At 38.2% G+C, this 22,429-nt stretch overlaps 1 protein-coding gene across 1 annotated transcript in view; it reads left to right on the top strand.

The window, feature by feature from the left end:
- LOC112057874 (uncharacterized) overlaps positions 1-22,429 on the top strand; it is a 90,423-nt gene that overhangs the window by 22,676 nt on the left and 45,318 nt on the right. Inside the window, exons 5-8 of the mRNA XM_052885297.1 lie at positions 5,525-5,647; positions 16,048-16,161; positions 17,810-17,935; positions 20,248-20,376. Of these exons, the coding sequence (XP_052741257.1) occupies positions 5,525-5,647; positions 16,048-16,161; positions 17,810-17,935; positions 20,248-20,376 (492 nt within the window). The remainder of the gene's footprint in view (positions 1-5,524; positions 5,648-16,047; positions 16,162-17,809; positions 17,936-20,247; positions 20,377-22,429) is intronic.

Here is a 22,429-nt window from a genome sequence, read left to right as displayed (position 1 = left end):
TCTCTACATGCAATTGCAAAGCACGTTGTAGAGTCAACATCTCCTGAAGATGCTTCAGTTTCGGGGTGAAACGTACGTAGAGAGTATTTTGTCGGACCTGGGTGACGTTGTCGCATGGGTTCGTCGGCTTTTTGCGGATGATAGCAAAATAGATAAATCATTATATAACCATGATGAACTTCCGCAAAATAACGCCTGCTTCTATCCAATATTTTGAAATCAGTTCATTTTTTTGTTAAAAATATTTTTTTTTTCCTTTTTGTAGTGTGTCCTAGCATTTAATTTTCATAAAAATCTGTTCAGTAATTTTGTGTTAAAATGAAAATAACAAAATGGCTCGTTCTGTGAGGTTTTCGTTAGTGAACGAGCAATTTTGTGATGTAAAGAGAAATATTAAATGGTAAAACGATAATAAACTTTTATAAGACTGATTGAATTCCTGTTGGAAGAATTTTAAATTAATAATAACTATAGCAAGAGAATCATTTGAGAGCAGTGATAGCCCAGTGGATATGACCTCTGCCTCTGAATCCGGAGAGTGTGGGTTCGAATCCGGTCCGGGGCAAGCACCTCCAACTTTTCAGTTGTGTGCATTTTAAGAAATTAAATATCACGTGTCTCAATCGGTGAAGGAAAACATCGTGAGGAAACCTGCATACCAGAGAATTATCTTCATTCTCTGCGTGTGTGAAGTCTGCCAATCCGCATTGGGCCAGCGTGGTGCACTATTGGCCTAACCCCACTCATTCTGAGAGGAGACTCGAGCTCAGCAGAGAGTCGAATATGGGTTGATGACGACGATAGTAAGAGATGATGTCATTTTGTTTTTTTTTCTGAACTGTAAACATATTAGTAATAAAGTTTATGATTATAAATATCAGTACAGTTTTATTTTTTCTTTGAATCATGGTTTTAATACAGTATACCAAATGTTAATATTTACCCCCAACACGGGGTAAGTATTAACCGCTGACTTTTTTTAGAAAAGTGCTTCGTTCTGCTAAACCTAGCAATTTAAACGGAATTTAGGATATATGAAAGATACATTGCCGTGATGTTGGTACTTAAGTAATAACAATAACTTTAAAATTGCAGGAGATATGTCCAGAAGTTTAAAATTTGTTAGTACATGCCCCCCGCTCCTCTACCTACCTACGAGTACCTATAATTTTCCCATCTATACTCTAAAGCTAAAGTAAAGCTGAAGAGTTTGTTTGTTTGTTTGATTGATTGAACGCGCTAATCACAGGAACTACTAGTCCGATTTGAAAAATTCTTTCTGTGTTAGATAGCCCATTTATCGAGGAAGGCTATAAGCTATATATTATCCCCATATTCTTACGGGAACGGGAACCACGCGGGTAAAACCGCGCGGCGTCAGCTAGTCATAAATATACGACGCGTTATTCAAAGCAAAATCTTTGAAAGCTTATTTTCTTTGTTTCATACGAAGAAGCTAGGTACCTGTGGGAAATAACGGTTTTAAAAGGAATGTTACATGCAATATGCAAATATTGGCAATTTCGTAAAACGTCTCTTACATTTCAGTAGCACCTCGCTGCTAATGCGTTAACGATCGATGCAAATTCTGTGAGCAGTGAATCTTCATAGTTTTACATTCTTCTTTTATTGTCTTTGCCTGCTATTGATTAAGTTGACGGCTTCCGTGGCGCAGTGGTATGCGCGGTAGATTTACAAGACGGAGGTCCTGGGTTTTGTTAATTGGTCCAGGTCTGGCTGATGGGAGGCTTTGGCCGTGGCTAGTTACCACCCTACCGACAAAGACGTACCGTCGAGCGATTTAGCGTTCCGGTACGATGTCGGGCAGAAACCATAAGGAGTGTGGATTTTCATCCACCTCCTGATAATTTTTAGCCCGCTTTCATCTTAGATTGCATTATCACTTACCATCAGGTGAGATTGTAGTTAAGGGCTCACTTGTAAACAATTTAGCACAATTAAGTACCTACTGTTAGACCTGAGTATAATGGTGTTGATTTCAACTCGACACCTTGGTTCCCGATGTAAAGGGTTTAGACAAGCATCTTGTAAGGATTTCGTTTTTTTTTCGTTTGAAGCACGGATCCCTAAAAATAGTTTCTTTATGATTAAAAAGTATCATCTATTAAAATCTGGTTAATTATAATAAATCAAACAGTACCACTTTCGCCGCAACTCAAATGCAATTCCCGTACGAAGCCAGTTTGTATTGAGTCATCTTAACCGATGCGTGAGAAATATTGTATGACTCAGTCCATGAAACTGTCATACAAATATTTTACTATCACGGTACGGCCATGGTATGGCATATAGTTTAATGTTCTAAAATTTTTTAAATGAATATTAGGTAGCCCTTTTTTAAATATCCTGTACTTTGACCAAATTTAACTAAAATCAAGTTAGGGCAATTAGAAATGAGCAATAGAATAGAATACAAAAATATTTTTTTTAATTTTCTTGTCTGTTTGTCTGACCTTCTGTATGTATGTTCGCTCTATTCTCTGGTTCTACTAAATGGATTTTAATTAAAGCAAACTCCAGGGCAACATACATTTGTTTCATTAAGATCGGATATATAGAAACAAGTTATCTTGAAAAAACCGAATTGCTGAAACTGATTCGCAGGCGTTATTTGGAGAAACGAGTAATATCGATACTGAGGTATGTATTCTATACTCAACATCTGACCAATTTGTTTGTTTATTTGGTTGAACGCGCCAAGCTAATCTTAGGAACTTCTTGAAAGTTCAGGTTCAAATTGAATAGTTCTTTTTGTGTTTAAATAGTCACATTATCTGTTTTTTATCGTATAATAATGGAATGCAAGTTTTATTACTAATTCAAGCAATGACTTCTTATTGGATTGACTTAAAATGAGACCATTCATTAAAGCACGAATTTGGCGCAATAGCTAATCTATAGGTATTTCTACCTATGGGTACGTATCTATACTTATAATAAAACTGTAACAGGTCAAATTCTGTACATTTAAGATATTTTGAAAATTTTGACGTGACAACGTCTTATAAATTGGTTTGCCGGGTGACACTTCAAGAAACTGCGTTACGCTCCGCTCACGTTATGCGCTCACAATGAGAGCGAGTGAGAGGCACGCGTCCCTTCCACTCGGGCATGGTTAGCCCGCCTAAGAGCGAGAGAGACAGACATAAAAAGTGAAAGGCACGCGTCCCTTCCACTCGAGCACAGTTAGCCCGCCTAAGAGCGAGAGAGACAGAGCGAGAGAGAGTGAGAGAGATAGGCATACACACCGGTTCAAATTATTAATATTCACATTAAAATTATTTTACCACTCAAAGTCGTTGTCACGTAAAACTTTCGCCCGTATACCGACTTTACAGGCAACCAATTTTTTTTATGGAGTAGTATTATACAATCGATACAATATATTTTTTTTTTCGATTTCTTGTCTGTCTGTGTGTCCATATTTTTTGTTGACCGGACACGCTGAAACTACTGAGTAAATTCAAATGAAACTTAGAACGGTATGAAAACATAATACGGAGCAGGTTAAAGGATACTTTTTATAACGAAAAAAAAATCAGAAGGGGGTGAAATAGGGGTTGAAAGTTTGTATGAAAAGTCCTTCATTTTTAGAGTTACAGTTATAAAAATTTAACCATAAACCATGGAAAAAATCCGAAATGTAATTTATTTTAAGAATTACTAAAATTCAACCCCTGAAGGGCTGAAAAGGGTTGAAGTTTGTGAAAAAATAAAAATCAGTATTTGTAAAATTGGTCTTCACAGGACCTCCGACCGTGGCTATTACTGGGCATTTCACTCAAGCACAAAAAACGCGCGGCCTTCGGCCGCGCACTTCATTGTACACCGGCCTTTGGCTGGGGACTTGCGATAAGGCCCCCGACCGTGGCTGGGCATTTTACCTAAGCCCAAAAAACCTCAACCCCGGGAGGGGTTGGAAGAGAGAACGGGGGGAGCAAGGTCCCCCACGACGCACCGTACCCCGCCCCGGCCTCTCGGGCCGGAGAAGTCCCACACATCAACACACAAATGACAATAAGACCGCCATTACCATTGACAATGAGCGACATTATGACATTAGCGCCGCGTCTACGGGACTTGTTTCGTGGCGCGGAGTCTATATTTCCCATACCCAGAGTAGGAAAAATGAAATAAGGTCAATGGTTGACTAATTCTTTGGCAAATAAATACACGGGAACGCACAAACACAAAAAGAAGCCCGAATGTATTCGACTTTGTTATGAACCAGCCAAAGTTATACCGAGGTACCTTGACCTATATTTTAGCGATTAAGTGAAATAACCGTTACAGGAACGATTTCTCATTTCAATTCCGACTTTCTGGAGTGTGATGTCATATTTTTATGCTAAGTAAAAAAATAGGTTTCCATCTTACGTACGTATTTCATCCATAGGTACAATTATTATAAAGATGAAAGAGTTTTTGATTGTTTGTTTAGATTGAATAGGCTCTGAAACCACTGAATCGATTTAGGGGTAGGTTAGTGAGGATACGGAGAGGGGTCGGAAAGGGTAGGGTAGGGGTAGGATAGGGGTAGATCAATAGTAGTAGTCGTGTCAAAGCGAATCTTGACCGGATCCGCTAGTTGTGTAGTAATATTATATCATCATCATCATCATATCAGCCGATGGACGTCCACTACAGGACATAGGCCTTTTTAGGGACTTTCAAACATCACGATACTGAACCACCTGCATCTAATGAATCCCTGCGACTCGCTTGATGTCGTCAGTCCACCTGGTGGGGGGTCGACTAACACTGCGCTTTCTATCACTTTGGCACTTTGTAAGTCAAATCAATTACCTAACTATAATTTGTTCCAGAAGAAAAAAAAATATCACGTGTATCAAACGGTGAAGGAAAATATCTGAAAAACTGAATTTTCTAAATTCTCTTCGTGTGTGAAGTCTGCCAATCCGCATTGGGCCAGCGTGGTGATGATGATGATGATGATGATGATGATGATGATGATGATGACGATGATGAATTATATAACAGCATAATCTATGTAAGACAAAATATTAATTTGTACAAACAACAAGGAGATTTAAACCCACGTCTTACTAGACACGAGCATAAGTTAGTTATTTCTGCATATCATCTCCAAAGAATAAGAAAATCTTTTGTAGGTTTGGGTGTACTCTTCTATAACAAGATCCCCAAAACTATGATGGACCTGCCAATGCATAGCTTAAAAGCAATGTGTTAAAAAACATTTACTTAGTCGAGGTTACTACACCATTGATGATTTCCTCAATGATAAAAATGCTTGGGGGCCATTAGATCAACTTCCACCTTCACACAGGAAGTAAAAATGAATTTGATTTTTTTAAAAGAGCAACTGTTGAGTTTCTTGCCAGTTTCTTCTCAGCAGAACCTGCCTTCCGAATCGGTGGTAGAATCTTTACAAATAGTCAACTGACGTATCAAAAGTGCTTGTAAACTGAGCCTAATTGAAATAAATTAATTTTGAATTTCTTTTTTTTAAAATTTGTTTCAGAGCCAAAATCAACCCTGGTACCAACATGACGGAGGCGGTGGAGTGGTACACCAACGCCAACGCTGCCCTTCTGACTCACCTCACCAAGGAGATCAAAGACACTGACAGCAGCACTATATGGAGGTTTTTTTTTTATTCTTTACAAGTTAGCCCTTGACTACAATCTCACCTGATGGTAAGTGATGCAGTCTAAGATGGAAGCGGGCTAACTTGTTAGGAGGAGGATGAAATCCACAGCCATTTCGGTTTATACACGGCATCGTACCGGAACGCTAAATCGCTTGGCGGTACGTCTTTGTCGGTAGGGTGGTAACTAGCCACGGCCTTAGCCTCCCACCAGCCAGACTTTGACCAATTAAGAAAACTTCAATCGGCCCAGCTGGGGATCGAACCCAGAATCTCCGTCTTGGAAATCCACCGCGCATACCACTGCGCCACGGACGCCGTTGAAAGGTACGTGTTATCACCCTACTCGCCACTTTAGGGCAGGGACGGCCTCCGTGGCGCAGTGGTATGCGCGGTGGATTTACAAGACGAAGGTCCTGTGTTTGATCATCGGCTGGGCCGCTTGAGGTAATCTTAATTGGTCTAGGTCTGGCTGATGGGAGGCTTCGACCAAGCGATTTAGCGTAAGTACCAGTGCGATGTGTAGAAACCAAATGGGTATGGATTTTCTTTCTCCTTCTAACAAGTTACCCCGCGCTCGCGTGTTAGATTGCATCATCACTTACCATCAGATGAGATTGTAGAAGACTTTACGTGCTTTCCGAGGCACGGGGTATAAAACCACCAACTTCCAAACCAAATTTTTTGCGGACCATTACAATGCCGCATAGAACGTACGAGTATAAACTTTTCGAATAAAAGCCCGCTTTTTAGACTCTACCGTCACGTTTATGGACCTTCCCATTGGAGGCCAAAAAAATTATACTGTATCAAGCCTCTTGTAAGGATTTTCAAGCGTCAGGTTGCGAATTGTCAGAATCTTGCTATGCTAACAGCCAAAGATTTTATACATTTAAGAGCGCGCAGCGCAAGCGAGACGCCGAATTATGACTTTCACGTGAGTGAAGAGCACGGAACGATTGACGCGCGACGCAAATTTTATGACGTGAGCGCCAAAACCATTTTTACCTAATTGCAAGTAAATGAAACAACATAACGAAAAACAAAATGGCCATGTTCAAGATATATACCTAATTTTCTATACAAAACAAAAATTTAAGAAAATAAGTTTGCTTTTCCTGAGATTGAAAGCAAAATGTGAGCAAAACATGTATTTTTCAAAAAAATAAATATCGAGAAAAGTTTCACTAATTGTATTTTGTATAGTCATAACGAAGCTAACACTTTGAAATATCATTTACCCAAATATCAGGCTCCTAACTTTTCCAGAATCTGAGATCCAGAACCATTTGTAACCACCAAATTACATATTGCACACTCTTAAATATGTCACTAGCGCGTCGAATTTGAGGCGAATTGTCTTAATTTCATTTAGTCACATACGTGTAATAAACAGCGAAAATTATTTAAACAAATAATACCTAAATATCGTCTATAATGACAGGAAGTGTAACAAGTATATAATTTAAGTAAACATTAACAGTGGAATTCATAGACGTTGTAGGGGCATCGTCAGGGGACCATTCACTGAGTGTCGAATTCTCAAACGCATAGAGTTTAAATTCGACACACAGCGGGCGAATGGTCCCCTGGGGATGCAACGACTATGAATTCCACTGTAAATTGTGCATTTGTGCGCTCAAAATAAGGCTCAGTGAATTAGGTAGATTAATTTGGATCAATTTTTGCGGGGATTTTGTAGGCACGTAACATATAATAGTATAAAATCGTCGCTAACAGCTCCCTGCAATCCGTTTGTTGTATTCCGTACAGTGGCGTAGCTTGCCTTGGAGGGGCCCTGTAGCAGAATAAGTTAGGGGCTTAGACCATTAAAAAGAAAGGACCTGCCTCGTAAACCGTTACCCCTCTGTCAAAGATCAAGAATCAATGATCTAACGCGTTTATAAAAACTGTTGCTATAGAATCGTTGCTATAAAGATGCATCTTTTACTAAACTTGTAGTTTAGTAAAAGATGGAGTAACGTTTCTACCATAATTTTATCAAATTTTCTATAAAAAAGATTTCTAAAAAAAATCGATTCTTTTGACGGAACAGCAAAAAATCAATTAAGTAATCGAACATTTTATTTATATATTCTGTGGATAGTCTAAGCGATGTGTTGGTTAGTCTGCGTAAAAACAACGCGCGTGTGTATTGCGAGTCAATTATATAGTTGTGTGTAGTGTATGGAAACAGAATATACTTAATGGTGTTAAATGTTTTCGATGTGTGAGTTTACCTCGTCCCCCTCAAAAAACGACAGACTTTTTTGTTGGTGAATTTGGGTGCGAAACAGGTCCATTCTTTTTAATTGTCTAAGGTTAAGGGACCCAATGAAAGGTTAAGATTTCTCATAAAAGGAACAAAAATGCTTGCTTAAAATAAATATAATAGTGACTAAACTTAAGTAGAATGTACAATTTTTGGGCGCACCGGGACCCGGGAAAAAAGAGATTGTTTGTTTCAACAATGTCAGCACCAGATTATGTGAGATAGTGGATAACATTTTATTAATTTTACCTTTCACACGGGGGCCCCTACACCTAGGGACCCCGTATCAACGGCGGTAGCTACGTCCCTGATTCCGTAGAACAACAGGAAGAGCATAGGAACCGCATCGTTCATTTCCTTTTCGAGTTATCTGTATCATCCATAGTCACTTCAGCTCTGCGACTCGTTCACATTGTACATTGGTTCTGCGGATCTCCTCATTTCTGATTCAATCCCGTTGAGATAATCCGAGCGTTAGCTAGCACTTTACTCTCTAGGCTATACCTACCTACTCTAGGCTACCTTTTCTAAGCTATACCTACTCTAGGATATAGGATTTCCCTTTAAGTTTGGCCAGCTTTGTGATTAAACAATCAAATCATCATATCGGTCGTTTTATGTAATATCCAAAAATGTTTACATACAGACTGTTTTTATACCTTACTAGCGGACGCTCGCGACTTCGTCCGCGTGGAATTCAGTTTTTCACAAATCCATGATTTTTTTCTGGATAAAAAGTAGCCTATGTGGTTATTCAGAGTTAAATCTATTTCCGTTCCAAATTTCAAATCATACACACACTTACACACAAACTTTCGCCGTAGAGTCGTGTGATTATCTATACTAATATTATAAAGCTGAAGAGTTTGTTTGTTTGTTTGTTTGTCTGAACGCGCTAATCTCAGGAACTACTGGTCCGATTAGAAAAAATCTTTCAGTGTTAGATAGCCCATTTATCGAGGAAGGCTATAGGCTATATATTCTCCCCATATTTCTACGGGAACGGACACCACGCGGGTGAAACCGCGCCGCGTCTGCTAGTGTACCTATATTTACAATGCTTGAATTATCACACCAATTCCAAACAAGATAATGACTAATGAGTCATTTCATATAAAATCTAATCCGGGTCACCTAAAAATCATCAACGACATGATATTCTATTATTATTATCAAATCCTATTTCATAATCTGTTTGTGGTTTTGACGACTCTTAACTAAGTCAGTCAGTCAGTACAATCCTTTAGTGTCTGGGAACTTCCCGTTATAAATGAATTAAGAAAAGCTCTAGGTATTTATATACCTACATACAACGATATTTTACACTAGAGATAGGGCACTAGCGCACAAAACTGAGGCGGACAAATGTGCATAATTGTCTTAATTCCATTTAGTTTATTAATACACATTATTAATATTACATAATACCTAAATATTGTATACTTACAATGTCGAGTTGTGTGCTTATGAAGTGTACAAACTATATATACATAAATATGTCGTCGTTATCAACCCATATTCGGCTCACTGCTGAGTTCGATTCTCCTCTCAGAATGAGAGGGGTTAAGCCAATAGTCCACCATGCTGGCCCAATGCGGATTGGCAGACTTCACACACGCAGAGAATTAAGAAAATTCTCTGGTATGCAGGTTTCCTCACGATGTTTTCCTTCACCGTTTGAGACACGTGATATTTAATTTCTTAAAATGCACACAACTGAAAAGTTGGAGGTGCATTCCCCGGACTGGATTCGAACCCACACCCTCCGGAATCGGAGGCATGCTCTTAGCATAAATATGTAATGTAAGTAAATACAAAATTTTGCATGTGTGCGTTTTGTGGAGTCGCTAAATTTGGATCACATTTTGCGGTGATTTTGTTGGCACGTAACATATCTAACATGAAATAATCATTGCCTACATGCGTGCGAAAAATAAGAAATTCATTTTGTATGCAATGCTTAGGGCGTCCCCGAATATAGTCACATCTGGTAGATCCAGGGGCTGTTTGCAGGTTATTTTATGTGCTATTATTAGCTTTCCATGTTCTTTAGATACTTTTTTATATGATTAGTGATGAAATCATAACTTGGGAGGTGATTTTTTGTTATTTTTTTATTCTTTACAAGTTAGCCCTTGACCACAATCTCACTCGATGGTAAGTGATGATGCAATCTAAGATGGAAGCGGGCAATCTTTTTAGGAGTAGATGAAAATATATAACAACAATCAGTGTGAAAGTAATGAAATTAGCTTATATTCCATGTTGGAAAACATTATTTCGGCTAAGATTCTAATGGAGTAATCTAATAAAATACTTATACAAGATTTTAAATACATTTTTCATTTCTGCATCGTCCTGAAAGTGGGGCCAATTTCGGACATATCCTTTAAAATCATTAGTTCTCTACAATAAGTAAGTTAGCGGACTTTTAGTTGAACTATGCGTAGTAACACAATATAATCGTGTGAAAGAGGTGTCATGAGTAACCATAGCAACACATTGTCGCCATTATAATCGTACGAAAAGAGAAACCAGGTCTCTATACAAACTCGGGCCCAAATTGTACAAATGATACAGAGCTGAAAATTGGCCATAAATTCGGACAATTAAGAGAACTCATGAGGCCAATTTTCAAAGAAATTTTATTTGCCCAATCAGTTAAATTACTTAGTTCATCATCATCATGCCAGCCGATGGACGTCCACTGCAGGACATAGACCTTTTGTAGGGACTTCCAAACATCACGATACTGAGCCACCTGCATCCAGCGAATCCCTGCGACTCGCTTGATGTAGTCAGTCCATCTGGTGAGGGGTCGACTAACACTGCTCTTTGTGGTGCATGGTTGCCTTTCCAGCGCTTTGGGACCCCAACGGCCATCGACTTTTCGAACTATGTGCCCCGCCCATTGCCACATCAGCTTCGCAACTCGTTGAGCTATGTCGTTGCCTTTGGTTCTTCTGCGGATCTCCTTATTTCTGATTCGATCACGCAGAGATACTCCTAGCCTAGCTCGTTCCATCGCCCGCTGTGTGACTCTGACTTTTAGATACGTATGTCCTAATAAGATGACATTGTAGATTTTATTACAATTTTACGCTCATCGTAAAGAGAATGCTACGTACCTACGACTACACCGTTTTATTGCCAATATCGATAACGCATTCAATTGTACTGAAATTTATGTGATTTCAATAAGAATACCAAATAAGTAACCGTACACGAGGAATCCAATGGAAGAAATATGACAATAATGTGAAAAAAGGTGTCGATTTATATTGTAACTATTCGCTCGGCAGTATGTCTTTGCCGGTAGATTGGTAACTAGGCCGAAGCCTCCTACCAGCCAGACGTTTACCAATTATGAAAACCTCAATCGGCCCAGCCGGGGATCGAACCCAGGACCTCTGTCTTGTAAATCCATCGCGCATACCACACCGCCACGGAAGCCGTCAGATTTGTCATTGATTAAAAAAAAACATAAGTAATTATTGTCCTAAAATTTGTAAGGTCCCTCTTATTCTAAATAGCTTTTGGGAGTTTTTCAAAATTCTTAATTTTAACTTGTTTATTACTGTTTACGCTGCACAAAGAAAACTTCGTAACTTTATTAACTATCTTTGATCAAAGGAACATCATCTACTTGTCGACCCACTTTATCCGCTACGTCATAACTACATAACAAGATCTTAGGATTAATCTAAGATCACTACGTAGCTATTCCATTGGCATTTAAGTACCAATGCCTCAGACCAATTACCATAGAACCTGCCTCGCTAGACGTTACCAATCATGTCTTCTTCTGCTTCTGGCACCATCAGGCGATGCTTCTGTGTTTGCCCAAACCCTCCTCGGATGACATCTTTATGGAGTCTATAGTCAGCCATTGACGGTTAATTATTCTCACGTTTCTGCAGCGCAAACGGCAGCGAAGACGTTTCATAAATCGAGCCGTCATACACGCAGCAACCAATACACGATCAGTTATAGTCGTGGTTGCTGCAGAAACGTGAGAATAATTGATCGTCAATGGCGTGCATAAAGGCTTGATGTTAAGTGATGAGAAGTCTATAGCTTGGCAAGTTCGTTGATGACACTCCCATGATATGCGGGCGACTGGGGGGTATATAGGGTGGAAGCGGGCTTACAGAGATACAAGTTTATCCTACGCATACCTCAGTTTCAACGCGACAGCATACAAACGCTAAATCACTTACTGATGGGTTTTTTTTCCGTTAGGATGTTAATTAACCATGGCCGATACCCGAAACCAGACAAATCTGAGCCAACCTCCTTCTCCTTTCACCTTTAAAATGAAAAAATCCCATTCCTGATTGGCTTATCGAAATTCGATTACATAAGCAACCTGGTCATAGTGCACAAATGAGAATATTCCAAGCCATTAGATATCGGGGTTAAGCGTAGTCGACATATATGTACGTAAATGTTCCCTCACCTCTAGCACATGTAAGGATGCAGATATGACGTAACGTTCCAGCGTAACTGGGTCGAAGACATGATTTTGAAGGTAGTCCTGCAAAATCTTAATTTTCCTTCAAGTAGGCTTTTTAAAAAAAAAACTTTTGGATAAGCAAGCTGAGTTATAAGAGGGGATACAGACTTTCAGTTTTAACTACACAATACACAGTACACTTGTATCTTATCGAATATATAAGATAATAATAATCAAACCAGTTGTTGACAACAGGTGCAGCTAAAACTGCAGATCTGTAACACGGGGTTAGTTAGATATTTCCGGCATAACCGATAGAACATATCTTGAGAAAATTATGCACAGATATAGATAAAATGCTTCTAAAATTGACTAATAACATCCAAGTATCTTTTACCGTACTATTGTAGACGTCGTTAGGTTACAAACTTACGAAAAATTGTGTACTGCATTCAGGGATGTAACGGAGGTAGTTTTATCGGAACCGAAATCGGAATCGGAGTTTTCAAATTTGGTTTATCGGAATCGGAATCGAAATCGGAGGCAGGGTCAGTTTGTTTAAGGACAAATAAAACATGATTTATAGTCAATTGTTTTCATTTTTATTTTTTATTATAAAATAAAAAACAACTGTGAAAAGAAAATGGCATAATTCCAAATAAACAAAAGATAAAATTAATGAATTTAAAGTTTAATTAAAATTAAAACCCAAAGTAGCGTGTTACATTTGGTTACATTACAGTAAATGAACAAAAGCTAAAACAAATTAAATCAAAATGGACTCCAAAAGTAATGTATTGTACTTTATGAATAAAACCTTTGATGTTTTGTCTCCATCCAATCTATCTCTTAAAGAGTCGTAAATTAGGCCAGCACCACTAAAAAGTTGTTCGCTAGCTACCGAGCCCGGTGGACATGACAAATATTGCCTTGCAATTGATTGTAGGGGCTGGAATTTTGTATTTCCATTTACTTTCCATCACACAGATCATCACTAATACTTATACATTTTAGACATTAGTTTTTGAACATGTATGAACCTGTCCGGCACAGGCCGTCGCGCGCAGTGTTGCCAGAAGGTTACTTTTGTAACCTTTTAGGTGATTTTTTGACTGCATTGGTAACTTTTAGGTTACATTAATAAAAAGGTTACTTTTACGTGATATTTCGGAATTTTTAGAATTAACTTACAATTTCGTATATCTAAAACAGAACGGTCGTTAAATCAAGAAATGCGGACAAATGCTCAAGAACTCATCGATGTTTCTGTGTCAATCTCAGTATAAATGAAGACGTTACAATTGACGTTGCGAAATAAGCAAGTTGCAGTCACATTGAATTTCTTAAAAAAATCAAGTATGAATTTAAGAAATTAACGTCTATTGTTTTTTAAATCCTTGCTCTTTAATTGTATTTTTCTTATCCCATAAGTAAAAGGCAAACAATCAGGGCCTTACTTAAGATGATTCTATTTACGAGTAAAATCTCCTTCGGTTTGTAGTAATTTAGTACTTGGCTAGTATTCGTAACAGACAGATATTAAAAAAAAAAACAAAATTACTTTAGCCCCCAGAGGCTGAAATGGTGGTTTAGCCATGCTGTGGAACGCAAAAAGCAAGAGTATTAGTAGTCAAAAGGTTACTTTTTACACAAAAAGGTTACTTTTTTTAATATTTCGGGTAACTTTCCATAAGATCCAACTGGCAACACTGGTCGCGCGCCGCCCGTTTTGTTTCGTTCGACCTCCGATTAACATCCGATACAAAAGTATCGGAACCGAAGTCGGAACCGAAAGTGTAATAATAATCGGAAGTTTTTTTTTTTTTTTTTATTACTTACAACCGGTATACTTAATTCCGGTTCCGACTTATCGGAACCGGAATCGAAGCTCCGTTACATCTCTGACTGCATTAATAAATAATTTGCAAGATACATTTACCATCTACATCTACATCTACCGACCACCTGTATAAATAATACATGTATCTGCAAAGAAATAAATTGATTGATTGATTGATTGAGATACTTGGATGTTATTAGTCAATTTTAAAGTCTACAAATAAAGACTCAATTTTAGCAATTAGAAAATTCCGCCGCAATTAGTTTGTATAAGGAACAAGTATTACTTTGGCAAGTAGTGCCAAATTACTTTTAGGTGGTATTTGGCAAATCTCCAAATGTATAAATGCCACCTGGCTTTTACTTCCTATGACCGTTAATCACGTGTTCGTATTCCAACTGCGAATGCTACCTGCATATATATTTATGTACAAATTATATAACGACCCGCAGCGGCGCGAATGGCGTACACAAGACTTTGAAATAGAGTAAGTACCAGTGGGTACATAAACAAAATGGAAATTTCTCCAATACACGTTCGTAATGAGTGCTTAATGTTGGTATTGCATTTTTGTATCTATAAACTACAGGCCACTATAGTTACATAGTTATACAGGTCAAATACAAACTTCTTTTTTTGTTAACCAAACAGCAAAAAGAAGTTTGTATTTCAGATACAAATACAAACTTCTTTCCGTTTGTATTTGAGGATGAAAATGATGAAATAAATAGAAAACCTTAAAGGGTTGCCTATACTTGACGTCAATGTCCTTTCCCTCGTCCCCAAGTGACTCACGAGTCATAGATGACCCATGAATTGACCATGAGTCACGACAGGCATCGGTGACATTCGCGATAGTAGGTACTCGTATGATCGAATTAAAACCATGAGTGACAAAAGTTAGTCAGTTAGTCACACATCTTCAACGCGTATATATTATGACATATCAGTGATTAGTGTAGTAGTAATGTTACGAGCGCTTGATTGGGATGATGTCATATACGCGTCGCTAGGATGAGCGATGAAAAAGATCCCAGGTTCAATAGCGATAATGAAAGTTTTTATAAATTGTATATAAATTAAGAGTATGCTAATAGTAAAGCAATTTTGTAAAAGGAACAGGGTATCTGCGATCATTACTTTCGGAGCTATAGGGATTTAAAGGGTCAGATTTGCGGCGCTGCCGCGGATCCCTGAAAAACGCCACATACAAATTGGCACGAACTAATGACGTCGTAGGTAATGTAATGATGGTTAGATTTATATGTGCGTTCAAACAAAACTACTAATATCTTTGTTATTTGTGCAATTTTTAATAGATTTTGAAATTTTATTGTAAATATCCAGTCAATCTTTGCTTTTTATGTATAAATTAGTTAACATTGACCTTATTTACCGGAATGTATCATAAAAATCAATATATTCAAACCTAGTCATCATCCCCATTCCCGATGTTCATGAATTTGGTTAAAAAAATGTGTTGAGGCTCACTCTTTGCTCTTTTGATTGTCTTAAAATTTACATAATACAGAAAAAAGGCATTTTTTTTAATTCGTCTCTATCGCTCTTTATCACCATAGACAGGAAGAGATAGAGACGAATGCGAAACTCATAAATCGAAAATATAGCTCTTTTTGAAAGAAATATACAAACAAACTGGTTGCACTCCCGAAATTTTATAATCTTATGTACTTTGCAAATATCCAGACAATCTTTGCCGATTGTATCATAAAAATCAGTACCTATATTCAAAATTAGTCATTATCCCGAGTATTTATGGCAACTCTCGTTCTATATCAATTATTTATAAAAAAACTACTGTTCCACAGGTACCTTGTTGGATTTAAGAACTTGCTAAGAAGTATAGAGTGCAAGGGGATAGCTTCGGTTCTTGGCATCAACTACTTCGCCTGGGGCTTTCTTCAACCTAAAGCGCATGAGAGGTAAATTATTTAAGAAATCCCTTGTATTACTCTATCCGAAAATACCAGATTTTTAAAAGCCGAGAGTTTGTCAGCCAATGCTTTCCCTGAGCGACTGGCATACTCTTCTATCTCGAAGGGATTTACAAAAGTTTTAGTAGTACACTTTCTTACTAACAGTGGTGCCACTTTTTTTTTCTTTACAATTAAATTAGCCCTTGACTACAATTTCACCCAAATGATAATGCAATCTAAGATGGAAGCGAGCTAACTTGTTAGGAGGAGGATGAAAATCCACACCCCTTTCGGTTTCTACACGGCATCATACCGGAACGCTAAATCGCTTGGCGGTACGTCTTTGCCGGTAGGGTGGTAACTAGCCACGGCCGAAGCCTTCCACCAGCCAGACCTGGTCTAATTAAGAAAACCCCAATCGGCCCAGCCGGGGATCGAACCCAGGACCGTCGTCTTTTAAATCCACCGCGCATACTACTGCGCCACGGTAATCTTCAGTGTTGTGAAATCGTTTAAGCTTTTATTTAATGCTAGCAGACGCCCGTGATTTCGTTTGAGTGGAATTCTGTTTTCACAAACCCCCAGGAATCCATATACTGCGCACTTAAAATCCATATACTTCTGATAAAAAACAGTCCGCCTGAAAAGTATACCTGCGGCCTGTTTCATTTGTTTTTTGATGCTAAATGTTTCATATTTTTACAGGATAAAAAGTAGCATATGTATATCCAGGGTATAAAACTATCTCCATTTTATCCGAATTCTAGCCAAATTCAGATTTATTTTTGCCTTTAAAATATAAGTGTATTGCAGTGTTTGTTGGTGTAGGTCAAATTTCACCGTCTAATAAAAAAACTCAAGCGTGCAGGCTTCTATATCATTGTTGGAAAACTGAAATTTTACATGATACTATGAAATCAATGAATCTGTTTCGAAGTTAACAAGCGTCGGATGACAACATTTTTATTACCTATCATTTAGCATTTTAAGTATAACAGAGTGAATACTTCCAATATATCCTATTCCTATGTCCTAACTGACACGCGTTCCGTGAATCATTGAAGTTCCGTTTTTTACATCATCATCATCATCATCATCATATCAGCCGATGGACGTCCACTGCAGGACATAGGCCTTTGTAGGGGCTTCCAAACATCACGATCCTGAGCTGCCTGCATCCAGAGAATACCAGCGACTCGCTTGATGTTGTCAGTCCACCTATAGTTTTTTACAACACCCGCGTTAACTCTGTTTTTATCGGGGATAAAAAGTAATCAATGGTCTGCTAATGGGTATAATATATCTTTATACCAAATTTTATCCAAATCGGCATTTATATTCGGCATCATTCGCCTCATTGCTGAGCTCGAGTCTCCTCTCAGAATGAGAGGGGTTAGGCCAATAGTCCACCACGATGGCCCAATGCGGATACACACGCAGAGAATTAAGAAAATTCTCTGGTATGCAGGTGTCCTCACTATGTTTTTCCTTCACCATTTGAGACACGTGATATTTAATTCCTTTAAATGCATACAACTGAAAAGTTGGAGGTGCATGCCCCGGACCGGATTCGAACCCACACCCTCCGGAATCGGAAGCAGAGGTATCCACTGGGCTATCACGGGTTCCGTATACTTATTTCTCTATGTCTCAGGTACATAAGCCACATGGTACTCGGTAGAGACTTGCTGGACAACACGCTGAACCTTGTCCCGTCACTCATCCCTCTACACATGGACATCAAGGAGGATAGCCCCGAATACCAAGTCTTGGAGAGAAAGTAAGTTACTGCTTCTTTGTAAGAAAGTTTTCTTCTTTTAAGTATTAATATTTTTAGGAACCAGTTGGGTAATTTAATAAAAATTAACGACATTAACGACATACAAATAATTTATTTACACTCACATGTACTTTACATGATATGCGGGCGACGGGGTAAAAGACTGCGCGGGTGTGAAGTCGTGCATGCGGGGAAGTGAGGTCCATCGGGAGTGTTACGAGCGAAGTTGCCAAGCTATACAGCTATGTTGTATGAAAAGTAGTATGAGTTCTGTAATAAAACTGATCAAGAAGCTCGCAACTAAAATTCGTTTCATGTAAGATGGTGTGGGTGACAGTTCGTTTCACTCTTGAAAGTTTGCCGCGATTCACGATAATCGTATGTATTATGAACGTCATACAGCTGACTGTCACTGTAGGTACTCATGCTATATGAAAAATACTTTAAAATTCGATCAGTTTTATAGGATGTTCTGTCGTAAAGGCTTGTTCGGACTACTTTAGCAGTTTAGTCGAGTAGCTTAAAATTTAGCTGCTAAAATTGTCTACACCAAAAATGTAGTCAAGTAGGTTAGTAAGTAGTCGAGTCAATCCATTTTACGACCACCACGCACACGCGTCGCGCTCTCTGGTCCAGCGGCTAAACAAGCCCAAACCTGGCTAATTACTCAAGTTCTTTAGTTGCTCCCAAAAACATAAAATTACGTTTCGCTGGAGCGAAGAGACAATTCGTCGACAATTTTCGTACCCATAGCTTCTTTTCATTAATCACACAATTCATACCCATAACTTCTTTTAACCACACAAACTTCTTCATCCACTTCTTCTATTATAGCCACTGTGATTAGCTTAGCCAGTTTATTTATTTCAGTGCATTGTAGGTTGTTCATCTTGCAAACCACCACTCACTTGTGAACTGTACTCGAATAAAGTGCGATTTTTGGGCAGTAGCAAGTAGTATGCTACTCGACTAAAATGCTAAAGTAGTCCGAACTAGGCTTTAGCGCTGCAGGCAGGTGTACTTATTGGTTGGTCAGTGGCTAGCATAAAGGACTTTTATCAAACAACAATATTCACGCGCCGACGGCCGAGTGCAAAGCCGAGTAGGGATAATTAAGTTACTCATACTGCCAGCCATGCCGCTCCAGTCAGATTGACTTTACAGTTAAAACCATTATTACTTTACGTTTAATCCGATCTCGAAATAACCTGTTCTTTTTCGAACTACCCTCAATAATGTTGCTCACGAATTCAATTTCGTTATTTACAATCCATTCGCAGATTCTCCCCGTGCCTTGAATTAATGGGTCTGTTTTCATGAACATTATCGTCACGTGGATGTGAAAATAACATCCTGTTATGCTTTTTTTTTCTTTACAAGTTAACGCTTGACTACAATCTCACCTGATGGTAAGTGATGATGCAATCAAAGATGGAAGCGGCCTAACTTGTTAGGGTTAGAAAGACAATCCACACCCCTTTCGGTTTCTACACGACATCGTACCGGAACGCTAAATCGCTTGGCGGTACGTCTTTGTAGGTAGGGTGGTAACTAGCCACGGTCAAAGCCTCCTCCAGCCAGACCTGGGCCAATTAAGAAAACCTCAATCGGCCTAACCGGGGATTGAACCCAGGACCTCCGTCATGTATATCCACCGCGCATACCACTGCACCACGGAGGTCGTCAATTTGAATTGTCATTTTGAACGTCGACTGTAGACTGACTGTATGGAATAAATAAATTCTTTTTAGGGTTCCTTAACTAAAAAGAAAACTCTGACCATACTTTTTCTAGATATATCACTGTTTCTCGGTTTTTTACTTAAGAGTGTGCAATATGTAATTTGGTGGTTACAAATGGTTCTGGATCTCAGATTCTGGAAAAGTTAGGAGCCTGATATTTGGGTAAATGATATATCAAAGTGTTAGCTTCGTTATGACTATACAAAATACACAATTTGTAAAACTTTTCTCGATAGTTTTTGTTAAAATATATGTTTTGCTCACATTTTGCTTTCAATCTCAGGAAAAGCAAACTTATTTTCTTAAATTTTTGTTTTGTATAGAAAATAGGTATATATCTTGAACATGGCCATTTTCTTTTTCGTTATGTTGCTTAATTTACTTGCAATTAGGTAAAAATGGTTTTGGCGCTCACGTCATAAAATTTGCGTCGCGCGTCAATCGCTCCGTGCTCTTCACTCACGTGAAAGTCATAATTCGGCGTCTCGTTTGCGTCTTCGAATTTTAACCATATCGTACCGACGCGCTGCGCGCTCTTAATTTAATATGCAAATATGCTATGATTTCCAGGAATCAGCAAATAGTGGACAATAAGGCGCAGCCCGGCAGCGTCAGTGAGGCGATAGAGTACTTTGACCAGACAGCCACGCTGCTCGGGAAACTGAGAGCAGTCCAAAAACAACTCAGGGAATATATAAGGTAGGTATATATGTATGAGCCGTGACAGCCCAGTGGATATGACCTCTGCCTCCGATTCCAGAGGGTGTGTGTCCGAATCCGGTCCGGGGCATGCACCTCAAACTTTTCAGTTGTATAATTTAAGAAATTAAATATCACGTGTCTCAAACGGTGAAAACATCGTGAGGAAACCTGCATACCAGAGAATTTTCTTAATTCTCTGCGTGTGTCAAGTTGCCAATCCGCATTGGGCCAGCGTGGTGGACTATTGGTCTAGCCCCTCTCATTCTGAGAGGCGACTCGAGCTCAGCAGTGAGCCGAATATGGGTTGATAACGAGATATGTACCAGGATAATGTGGTTCAGTGGCGTGCATAAGGTTTTTAACTAGGGTATGCACTATGCACTATAAATAAAAATTGGAAATTTCCTTGTCCAACTATGTACTCTGTGGTCCAACCTAGGCTAGTATTGAGTCCATAGGGTAGGTAGTGCAGTTTGGCATATATGAAGTGCACGCCACTGATGTGGTTATAATCAGTTCAACATGTTTTAGGGTTCTGTAAAAGGTTATAACAGAACGCTTATATTATGATCAGGTTGTTGTCTGTCTGTTTATCAACAAGAATTAAGAACTTACTTGTAATGATAATATAAACAATTTTGCAAGAAACCTCAAAAAATGTTCAAAAGTTCAGAGTTTCAGTTCCATTGTTTTCGCGTCTTGTTAGGTTACACCAATTTAGATACCTAATATGTAATATACTCAAATTATAGTAATCTATACAAATATTATAAAGCTGAAGAGTTTGTTTGTTTGAACGCGCTAATCCTAGGAACTACTGGTCCGATTTAAAAATTCTTTCAGTGTTAGATAGCCCATTTATCGAGGAAGGCTATGGGCTATATATTATCCCCGTATTCCTACGGAAACGGGAACCACGCGGGTGAAACCACGCGGCGTAAGCTATATATATATTTTTATATATATATATATATATATATATATATATATATTATAAAGAGGTATGTAGTATGTTTTAAAAGCTTTTATAAAAATGCTCTAACAGCAGAGCGTTAACCAAATTAACTCACATCTGTGTGCCTAGTGGGAGTTTTCAATATTTTTATACTGTTACTATCGCGTTAACGTAAACGCGAATTTATATGGAACTTATATGGAAAAAATTTATATGATGGCGCTGTTTCAATTCCTTAGAAATTCGCGTTTACATTAACGCGATAGTAATTAAGGATTACATGATTTACCTTGTAAGTTTAATTTCCTTTGTCCATTTGATTACATCATCAGACCAATTCATGGGTAGGTAACGTAGAAAATGTTATAAATTTTCTCTTTTAAGCACCTTATTTATCATGCACTAGTAACACATCTAACAGTAAGTATTTAAAATAATTGGTTTAAACAAAATCGTATATTAATAGATCAGTAGATGAGAATTAGTACTTAGTGTAGAAAAACTGAAAAGACGTTTATTGTCTCTATTTGTACACTAGAGCAGAAAGTGAATCTGAAGCTTTTGAACCAGTGTAAATGGTCTCTAACAAACAAGCAACGTATTTAAGTCACGTATTGAATAAAACTCCCGGCTGTTTACTTCAGCTAAATGAAGTTTCAAACGATTTATAGTGGAAGATTGAATAGACTATTTACGGACTTTTCACCTTAAATTCCATTTGTCAATTTATCTATTTTTGTTTAACTTGATTTTAACTTTGTCGGCTCTTTTTTTTGTTAAAAAGATTTTATAGAATAAACCTTTTTTACCCGACTGCAAGAAGGGTTATGTTTTTCGCGCGATCTTGTATGTATGTATGTATGTATGTATGTAATATTCTTTATTACCTCATATCTTCCAAACCACTGAACGGATTTACGTAAATGGATATCGTTAGATTTATCTCAATAATCCAAGTGTTCTAAGATAGGTAAAACTAAAAAAAAATAACAAGACGACTGTAAAACGCTATAGACTCAAGGTGAATTTTTTTTTTCTAATACTGCAATATGGGTATCCAATTCAAGAGCTTTTTGTGAGGATTCTAAAATGGTA

This window comes from Bicyclus anynana, chromosome 14, assembly GCF_947172395.1.
Source record: "Bicyclus anynana chromosome 14, ilBicAnyn1.1, whole genome shotgun sequence".
Taxonomy (NCBI): Eukaryota; Metazoa; Arthropoda; class Insecta; order Lepidoptera; family Nymphalidae; genus Bicyclus; species Bicyclus anynana.
Note: the sequence above shows the minus strand (reverse complement) of the source record. Positions and strands in the feature narration are given on the sequence as shown.